The sequence below is a fragment of the Rhinopithecus bieti genome, unplaced genomic scaffold (assembly GCF_001698545.2).
Source record: "Rhinopithecus bieti isolate Rb0 unplaced genomic scaffold, ASM169854v2 scaffold_62793, whole genome shotgun sequence".
Taxonomy (NCBI): domain Eukaryota; kingdom Metazoa; phylum Chordata; class Mammalia; order Primates; family Cercopithecidae; genus Rhinopithecus; species Rhinopithecus bieti.
Window position 1 is genome coordinate 380,141 of NW_016824412.1, and position 11,125 is coordinate 391,265.

At 37.3% G+C, this 11,125-nt stretch overlaps 1 protein-coding gene across 10 annotated transcripts in view; it reads right to left on the reverse strand.

Annotated features, from left to right (window-relative positions):
* Positions 1-11,125, reverse strand: part of NEK11 (NIMA related kinase 11) — a 318,233-nt gene that overhangs the window by 237,933 nt on the left and 69,175 nt on the right. For all 10 annotated transcript variants that reach the window (XM_017862319.1, XM_017862325.1, XM_017862318.1 and 7 more), the window contains one exon: positions 1,645-1,763. In XM_017862319.1, coding sequence (XP_017717808.1) covers positions 1,645-1,763 — 119 coding nt within the window. The remainder of the gene's footprint in view (positions 1-1,644; positions 1,764-11,125) is intronic.

The following is an 11,125-nucleotide window of genomic DNA, read 5'->3' on the forward strand; positions in this document are numbered from 1 at the left end:
TGGTACATGGCTTATAGTTATAAGAGTACATGTTTTATGTCTGCTCGCTTACTGACAGCTCTTTGAGGTTGACACTTATTTTTAATTTATCACTATCTAATGAGGGAATTAATGAACTGAAATATGAAACTGTAATTTCTCTGTACACAAAAACTTTACAATAATTGGTTATAATAACACAATGACTAAGAAGCACCATCACTTGTTACCTGAATCACAAAGGATTGTATTTCAGATCCAAGGATTCACAAATATCCAAATATTTAGTCTCATTTAATGACTTTCTTTGAATATTAAAGGATTTAAAAAATATAAGCCTTTGTTTGAAGGGTTGTTTTAAACTCATTATTTGAACTATTACTAAGCAGTCTTAAAGGTATCAAAACTATTTGGGTTCTTAAATCAACCAGATTCCAGTTTTGTATTTTGGGCATAGAATACAATAGTTAGCATCTTAATATGTGTTTTTTTAAGTTGTTTTTCTTGTGTGTAACCTAACAATATGCTAAGAAATAGTAAAGAAAATAAAAGAAACACCAATATAAATGTATGTACACAGACGTTTTATAGTCAGTAGCTTTGGGTACCTTATTAAAAGATTATTTGATTCTTTTAAGTCAAATAATCTTTCATTAAAAGATTTCTTAAGATAGTTTGACATCATCCAACAGATTGTTATGAGGTGTCAATAAATCAGTAGCTATCTGTATCAACAAGCATGTGTTTTAGGAGATACATGGCAACTTCCAGAATAATCCGATTACTTTTTATGCTGTCAGAAAGTACAGATGACACATTTAAGCAATCTGACATCCATGGATAGCTAGACCTTGGTGTGCCTTATAAATTACCCCTTTCGTTCAAGAAGAATGGTACTGTGTGTTAATGCCCACTCCGAAGATGAAAGCTACCATATACACCTCAGAGTATCCACTTCTTTTTTTGTCTATGTATGTTCATCTTTTCAAACGTGTTCATATCATTCTGGGGTCTCTAAAACATTTAACTTCTAAAACTTCTTACTTTTGACCTATAAAAATTCATTAAAATTTTAAAATACATTTTTGAGGCAGAGATCGTAAATGTAAATCGTAGATAATCGAAATAATTGACCTTCATTATCAGATACTTCACATCAAAACTGACTTTCTATCTGAATACTTACCTCTCTGAGGCTAAAGAATACATTCTGTCTCAATTACTGAGCTCTTTTGGGATGTGAACCTAGCTAAGTGTGCACTGACACATTCCAAGGTGACCACACAATTCATTTGCGGCATACTAAGATATTTACCACTCAAGCCTGCTGTAAGATACAATAAATTCATAGGATGCCAAAGGTATCTGAGAACTTCCTGTAATTCACAGGAGATGATCAGATATAATGAAATGTGTTTAACACAAATTTCTGTCTTATATTCAAGGCCAACTTGAGTTTTAGAAAAGCAACAAAAAACTATGCAAATAAATCCTCTAGATATAATCATTCAACAGTTTTCTCAAGGAAAAACATATTATAGATGTTTAATTACAATCATATATTTTTTGAACTTGTTTTCTTTCAATTATAGAAAAAAATTCACTTTTCAAGTTCAGACATGACTGTTAAAAATATATCATATTCCCAGTAGCAAATGAACATACCTCTCATGCATGTAGTCAACTCCCAAAAGCAGTTGGATAAACCAGTCTATTATTTGGTTATCTGGAAAGATTTTTCCAGCTTCTTTATATTCCTGAATTTTATAGTCCAGATCTCGGCCCTGAAATGAAGAGCATAATCTTCCATATTTTTTCAGCTAATATATTAAAATCAAGCTCACTTAACAACAGTTAAAACATAGCAGTCACTGTTTATGAGAAAGTGCCACACTGTAATTATCACTGACAAAGATTCTCTCTTTAACCAAAGTCTCTCCAGGTTCCTCTGAGCACTCTTTTCAGCTCAGCCTCAACATTGACCTATAAAGACTTTAACAAACATACATGTATTAATAGTTTCTAAAAGCCTAAGGCCACAACCCTAGGATGGTCCTCCCACCCCTTAAAGTTCCTGCCTGATCAGCTCAAGGTAGACAAAAGAATTGACTGTTTCCTCCAGTCAATGCCTGAAGATAGGGCTCTTGTCTCCCAATCTCTAAAGAAGGTTAGGAGTCTAACTTTGATGAGCACCAGTTAACAAACCCACATGGGTTTACAGGGACCAACCTCCACTTTCTGATTTTTGTAATTTTTCACTTCCTTGGCTCTGCTCAGGCCCCTGCTGTTCCTCTTTCCTATTCCCTTATTCTCCCTGAATACCCAGTCACTCTGCACAAATCAGAATGGAGCTCAGCTCTTTCCCCTAGTGTCAGTAGTTACTTCATAAAATCTGTTTTAAATGTTTTAATGATATCACTCCAGGAAAAAACCCTTATAAGGAGAAAAGTTACCACATAAACCTTCAACCTAAATTATTTTTTATTATATTACCTATATATGCACCCACATAAAACTAGCAATAACTTTTCTTACACTTAGAGTTGTATATAATTATAGAATCTTAACATATATAAAACTTAAAAAGGTCGGCCAATAAAATTCCAATCAGTGATATGAATTTAATGCAAAGTGATGATTTTTGGTGGAACTAAATTGGTACTTACATTGTGCATATAGCTGCTATAGTATAGATTCTTTTGAGTTTGGCATGCCTAGGGTACCATGTGCATTGGGATGACTGAATTCCCTTTCCTCTATATAGCTATAGCAAAACCCTAAGGAATATAATAACTGTAGATCTATGTGGGGATCCAGGCACATCATTTAAGCATTTAGTTAAGCTCTATCCTATCACTCACTGCAATAAGTAAAATAATACTTATTATTAAGGTCAAAAACTAAGTATGATCAAAAATGACAAAATCTAAAATAGGCCAGCAGTGTCTGATATAATGTCCTTTCTGAATATGTTTTATTGATGTATTTCAATTGCTATAAAATAAAATGTCAAATGCTAAATTCTCTTAGAGAACCCTTAGACCTGATCCATTTTACTGTAAAACACCGAAAAATTAGAGATAATTTGAGAAATGTTCCTCTAAAGAAAAGAATGGATTAAATGTAACTGGTCTTTGCAGGATGTAAAACGCAGGCCCCATAAAGAGTGGGAGAGGTACTTACCATGTTCATGGGGAGCAAAAGTGGAAAAAATGAAGCTAGTCACAGACTACTCATGACAGAGTTATTGTTAAGATGCAAAGGAAGAACATTTATAGGCAAAGAGACAATCCAAAAGAAATTACTTCTAATGAAACAACATGAGGTCAACTGATTCACTTATAATGCATTTTTTATTTCCTTACAGTGCAATGTGCAAATATTTGCTTAGCATTTTCTCTCCCACACACGACCATAACAAATCGAAAGTATAGCAAACATTCACTTGCAGCCTAGCTCAAGTACGGTTTCCTGATAGATTTTCTGGGCCAAGGAGAGTGTTCCAAAGTTTGGTAGAATTCAAAAATATGGCAAATTGAATACTTAACTCCTTGTCTAAAAGACTATCATTTCTTTCTCATTTTTTAACCCTGCCTTTATTTCTTCTCTCTTTTTAATCCTAGAGTTTATCAGAATTCTGTTGAGCCACACAAGCTGTACTCTCACGTTTCTATAAGTTGCAAAGAACATTTTTGACAATAGATCATTATAACATCCTGTGTAGTAGACATGAAAGTCCTTCAGATGAAAGATGACCTGTAAATATACAGTTGACCCTTGAATAACATGGGTTTGAACTGCATAGGTCTGCTTAAAATGTCAGTTTACAAGCTTATAATATCAGCTTATAAGCTGATATTTTTCAACCAAACACATATTGAAAATACAGTATTTGCAGGAATGGAAATCTGCATATATGAAGGGCTTTTGTATATATGAAGGTTCTGCAGGGCCAACTGCAGGACTTGAATATGCGAGGATTCTGGTATATCTCATTTAGTTTCTCTGAATACGATCAAACATCTCCAGTGGCGGAAAAACTATTGCCTACATGTTTCCATCTTCTTCCAGAATACCTTCAGAGGAGGAGTGAAAGGAGAGAGAAGATGAAGACAATGATAAAGAAAAAGGAAAATAAAAACTTGCCTTAAAGAAATATCAGTGAAGCTGCCTGCTAGCTTCTTATAGCAACCCAATGTTTATCGCTTTAAAAACACCAAAAATAAGCACAATTTTCTCTATGTACAAAAATTATGGCCCTAGAACCTGTGCATTTTTTTTAAACCTGTTAACCTCACTAAGGACAAGAAGGAATTACAGTGGCCACAGTGAACTGTTAACCAAGATAAAATTGATCGCTTGTGAGGCACATTAGAGAAGAAAGGATCCAACATACCACAAAAGCAATGGGACACATTCTTTAATTGATACACAGAAGTATTAAACATCTAAGATATTAAATCAATCAAAGATTTCCTCTTTAAAAGATTTCTTAGAGAAGGTGAATCGAAAAAATCCTAAGTCTTTTCTACAAACATCAGTCAAAAGCTTTAGCCATCTGGGTACGTAATCTTGTCTCATGGGCCAGAAAAAATTCACTTCCAGATATCCTTTAACATATTAGAGAGCTTTGTGTTACTGTACTTGGCACCGGGCTAAAATTTTTAAACGAATACTACAAGATTTGGTTTTATGTTTATATTTATATATGTCAGTATGTATGTTATGAATGTGTAATATATTTTTTTTCCTTATGGTATTGCCAAAATTAAATTGTAAAAGAGAATTATTTAATTGGCTTAAAGAAAAATAAGTTCTTACATAAAATAGGTATTCCTTAAAACCTTAGAAACAAACCTAAAATATTTTTCATGTTTACATAATCTTGGATAATCTTTGGTAAATAGTAGCTAATAAAAGTATATTGGCTTGATTAACGCAGGCATACCTTCAGAGTTGTTGGCATTTAGTATAATACAGATGCACAACTCTTCTTCCCTAGGTTTATTTAGTAAAATAACTTCATGCTATCTCTATGTGACATAACTTGTCAGCAAGAAAAATAATTTAAGGTGATGGCTAGCTATTTAATATCTCATCTTTATGAGCATGTCAAGTATAATTATTAAAAGTAAGTGTTAAATAGAGGTAAGATAGAATTCCCATGTGAAAATGTCCTTGCTATACTAGAAATTTTTAATATTCTTACGAAGGATGGGGGGAAAAAAAGCCCTAACAAGATAGAAATAAAAATTTGCTTCCTCTACCATTTCTTACCACAGAGAGACTAAAGACAGTTGGGACTGTTAATAAATGTTCTGTGCCACATTGAAAAAAAAGTATTATAAAACAGTACATGCTCCTAGAATTATAATCCACAGATTTTCCAATCTATAGACTGCTGGTATGATATTCACACTTGCTTTCTTCCTAGTGTTCACTAGAAATTAAGGTCATAAAGGGCTAAGAATTCTAATTAAAATACGTAACTAAAATTACTAGAAATAATAAGGAAAACTATTTTACATGCAAGTATACAATATAGGTAAGATGTGCTCTTGGTAAGGAAAAGCATAAGTTATGAGGATGTGTATTGCTCTGTTAAAACAAAAGGAGAAAAATTTTTGTTCTAAAGTAGAATGATTGATCCAAAACGAGAAAGAAGTATAGGGGGAGAAAAAAACTGACTGTATATTAGAAAGTGATATGGTTTAGCTGTGTCCCCACCTAAAATCTCATCCTGAATTGTAATCCCCATAATCCCTACATGTCAAGGATGGGACCCGGTGGAGATAAATCATGGGAGTGGTTTCCCCCATGCTGTTCTCATGATAGTGAGCGAGTCTCACAAGATCTGATGGTTTTATAAGCATCTAGCATTTCCCCTGCTTGCACTCACTCCGTCCTGCTGCCCTGTGAAGAAGTGCCTGCTTCTCCTTTGCCTTCCATCATGATTATAAGTTTCCTGAGGCCTCCCCAGCCATGAGGAACTGTGAGTCAATTAAACTTCTTTCCTTTATAAATTGCCCATTCTTGGCTATTTCTTCATTGAGAATGGACTAATACAAAAAGACTGTAGAAGAGGAACCTTGTGAAAGAAATGTTATATGTGATTCAGCTAGCTAAGATTAGATGTGCTATTTGTACATTTTCTAAAATTAAGCATTAATATCAAAACACTATGAAGGTAAATTAGAATTTCATCCCCTATGTTAAAACAACTTTTCTTCAGGTATTGGTCTACTTTTAATAGGAAATTGTGAAAAGACTTTTGTTTGTTTGCTTTGTTTTACCTTTTAGGTAATTGGACAAGGAAATATTCTGTGTTTTGTCAAGATAATTAAGAAAGTCAGTAAAAGGAATGCCATGATGGCTGACTTGCCAAGATGGCTGACTAGAAGCAGTTAGTGCATGCTGCTGTCATGGAGAAGAGGCAGAGTGGCAAGTAAACACTAGTTCTTCAAGTGGATCATATAGGAGGCCATGTTTTGATTCATCAAGGAAGCAACAGCAACCCCACAGAAAGCAAAGAAAAGCAAGGCAGGACAGCTGCCTATCCAGGATTGGTGCAGAGCCAGAGGAGGCTCCCAGCTCTGAGGAAAGGATGAGCGAGAGTCCCCAGGGACCACACGTCTGCATAAGCTTTGTAATCTTGGGCACAGGAGAGGCCCCCAGCTCCCCTGGGCTTCCAGATTGACACAGAGAGCTTTGCGGACTCTGTGCAGAGCTACCACTCAAGCCCACACTGAGCTCCATGAGCCCTGGATTCCCGAGCATGCTGGTGCCAGCTGCCATAGCCCTACCAACAAAGGAGCTGAGGCTCTCTAGTGCACCTCTAGGATAGGGAACACATGCATGGTGCTGAGGAGAGGATGAACTGCACATTGTACCTCATCATGGAAGGTCCAATGGCCTGGGCCCCCAGCACAGCCACCCCACCCCAACCTGAACATTCCAGCTGGTCATCGCTTTTCTTTCCTCTGGGATGGACCTCCCAGAGCCAACTAACAAGCCTGCTGCAATTGCCACTGCTGCAGCCCCTGCCCCTGCTATCCTCAGGCTGGGGAGAGAGTAAAGAATCTAAGACCTATCATTGGCCTCCAGCATGCCACAGCTGCTATACAGTAAGGTGGCCAGACTGTTTTCCATGCAGATCTCTGACTTTGCTGCTCCAGATTGGGCAGGGCCTTCCAGCTTAGGCCCCCAGAGCAGCTGCCTCACTCCCACCTGATCACTTCAGTTAGTGGTGGTTCTTCATTTCTCTGGGGTGGAGCTTCCAGAGACAACTGACAGGCCCTCTGTCATTGACACCACCATAGTACCCACTCATCAGTCCCACCACCGAGGCTAGAAAGGGAACAAACAGCCTGATTGTTGTTGCAGGCCTACAGCACACCACAGCTATCCTACGGAGAGGAGGCCAAACTATCCTTTTTGGTCTTCCCTAGGCAGAGCACCCCCCAAGCCTGGGCCCACAGCACAGCTGCCCCATCCCTGGCTGATCACTCAAATTAGCCATGGCTATGCATTTCTTTGGGGTGGCACCCCCTGAGGTAACTGGCAGGCTGTATGCCATTGCTGCCATTGTAGTCCCCACCCCTGCTGCCCCCAAGGTGGGGACAGAACAAAAAGCCTGATCTCTCCCCAGGTCTGCAGTGCATAGCCTGGGAGTCCTAAGGCACTCGAGTGGGAATGGAGCCCACACTCTCAGAGCACTAAGAGGGGTGAGTCACAGGGGTTCATGGGCTGCAGCAGGAATAGGCATGCCTCACTCCACAGAGCCAGACTGAAAAGGTGTGGTCTATCTCTCTACTGCAGCCTCTGACTGAGGGAACACTGTAGCCTAAAACCCTGTAGAAGAAAGGCAGGTACAGTGCCAGTGATTGGAGGGAGTTCCCCCAAGGCCCAGGAGTAAACTCGGTGAAGTGGTCACCTCTCTTGCCACTGCACCACAGAGCAAGCTTGCAAGTGGCAGGAAATACAAAGGAGCCATGCAGCTGAGTAAGAGCCTCTACCAGCAAATACTCTTAAGCATCATCTACTGGATTGCAGCCCAAACTACAACAACAAAAATACTTTGCTAATATAACCCCCTGTAAGACTAAGGGTAAGAATTCAGCCCAAATAAAGAACCTGCATAGAGCTTTAGCCCTCTGAAAACATCCAGAAATGAAGCCAACTAACTATACTCAATTTATACCACAATTAAAGGAACAGCAACCTTCTCAGATGAGAAAGAACCAACACAAGAGTTCTGGCAATGCAAAAAGCCAGAGTGTACCCTTACCTCCAAACAAGTACACTGTCTCCTCAGCAATGGTTTTTAACCAATCAAAAATGACTGAAATGACAGACATAGAATGTGGAATCTGGATGACAAGGAATCTCATGAATATTCAGGAGAAAGTTGAAACCCAACCCAAGGATTCCAAGGAATCTAGTAAAATGATCTAAGAGCTGAAAGATGAAATAGCCATTTTAAGAAAGAACCAAATTGAGCTTCCACAGCTGAAAAATTCACTATAAGAATTTCACAATATAATCAAAAGTATTAACAGAAGGATCGAAGCTGAGGAAAGAATCTCAGAGCTCAAAGGCCAGTTCTTCAAGTCAACTCAGTTAAACAAAAGAAAATAATTTTAAAATGGGCCGGGCGCGGTGGCTCAATGGCTCAAGCCTTATCCCAGCACTTTGGGAGGCCAGGCGGGCGGTCACAAGGTCAGGACAAGATCAAAGACATTCTGGCTAACACAGTGAAAACCCCCCCGTCTACTAAAAAATACAAAAAAAAAAAAAAAACTAGCCGGGCGAGGGTGGCGGGCGCTGTAGTCCCGCTACCCGGTGAGGCTGAGGCAGGGAATGGCATGACCCGGGAGGCGGACTTGCAGTGGCTGACGATCCGGCCGGCACTCCAGCATGGGTGAAGAGCGAGACTCCGTCTCAAAAAAAAAAAAAAAAAAAAAAAAATTTTTTTTAAATGAATAAAACTTCTGGAAAGGATGAGACCAAATCTATGACTCAATGGTATTCCTGAGAGAGAGAGAATAAACAACTCAGAAAATATATTTGAGGATCTAGTCCATGAAAATTTCCCTAATCTTGCTAGAGAGGATGACATGCAAAACCAATAAATACAGAGAACCTTGGCTAGACATCATATAAATCAACCATCCCCAAGGCACATAGTCATCAGATTCACCAAGGTCAAGGTAAAAAAAAAATCTTAAAGAGAGAAAAGTCAATTCATGTGCAGAGGGAAATCCATCAGGCTAGCAGCAAACGACTCAGCAGAAACCTCACAAGCCAGAAGAAATTGGGGTACTATTTTCAGCATTCTTAAATAAAAGAAATTTCAACCAAGAATTTCATATCCCATCAAACAAAGCTTCATAAGTGAAGGAGAAATAAAACGCTTCTCAGAAAAGCAAAGCAGTTCTCTCTATTTAAAAGCTAAGGTTTTTCTATAATTACGTAACTGTCTTTGAAGTATTTTAATTATCACTCTGCTTAAATGACTATTGTTCCCAGTGACCTATGATCCTATTTTAATTAAATATTTTAAACCTTTTGACATTTTTTAACAACTTCTCAAAATCAAACATTAAATTAAGGCCTTTTGACCTCAAACTAACTTTGGAAGTTTCCCAACTGACCTCTGGAATTTCTCAAAGGAATTTTTTCCTCTCTTCTTATAAAAAAGAGAGATGTGTTAAATTGCCTGGGAAGCATTGTCAAATAATAAGTGTTGCTGAACCATCTTTAAGTTATATTGCATGGGTATGTTATTAATATGTTTTCCAGAAATTATATGAAATTCCCAGAAACCTGATAGTCTTGATATATTACTATCACTCATAATTTTAATTATTTTAAAATACTGTATATATAGAAAAGGAAACAAAATTTTCTTGTCAATTGCATTGTAATTAATTTTCACCAGACATTTAACCATTATCATTTAAAATCTTATCATCCACAGACAGCTAATTGTTTTACTTTGGTACTTTCCTGAAAGCTATTGAAAACAACTATAAACCTAAATTTTTCACCTTTGAGGGGATTCATGGAAACAACTCTGACAACATAGGTTTCTGATAACCTTAGGTTCATACAATTAGATTAGATAAGAATTTCCAGAACTCTAATGAATAAATTGATTGGTTCATAAAACCACTAACCCCACATCAAGTAGAACACGAATTAATTGGTTGCCAAGGACTCCTTCGGCAGTTTTTCATACTAAGTCAGCCAGTACTGAAATTGTTAAGATATACAATTTGAGTGAGCTCCATGAGCTCCATGAGAGGTCAAATTACCTGTGATGAACTATTTCATAACCAGTGCCTTGTGCCTGAATTGGAGAAACCAACTGGTATTTAAAAGGATATAAATTCAATGTTAAGTGTGGGCTAATGGAGGGCTTGGACAGTTGCTTGGTCCTTCCTGACTCCTTAAAGCTTTAATTATTAAAAGCTCTGTACTCTTTAACTCATCAGAGGAAAGATAAAATAATTCCAATTATTTTTAAAAATACTGGCAGGCTGTCTGTTCTCAAACTGTTAAAATGGTTTATAACCAATGTCTGGTTTGTCAAACCCATAATTTTGACAAGACAATAAAAGACTCAGATGATACATTTCCAGCACCTGCTGGATCATCTGAATATTTACAGACGGACATCACTCAATTCCCACCTTCAATGAATATTTTCTGGATGTACAGAAGCTTTTCCATCATGCAGGAAGTTTGCTGATGTAACAGTAGCTAAAAGGTTATCACGAAATGTGTTTGCTTTATGGAATATTCCTGGAGAATATTCCTCCAGTGGTAGAGGTGCTCATTTCACTGGACAAGTTATAAAGCAGTTAAATAAGTTATTACAAACACAATGGTATTAGGCAAAGCCAACTGAATTGACTGCATTGACTTGTTCAAAGGTATTACTGATTGATGGCAATCAGCTCCACTCCCCTTGGAAAACATAGACTGACCCCTTATAAAATAGTTACCGGAAGATGTATGGCCCTAATAATAGACTCACAAATCTCTTTCATAAGTTATGAAAGAACACTTTTATAAGTTCTGACATGACTTAATATTACAAGATTTTAATGCATTATGCTTAAGTATATATATATATATATAT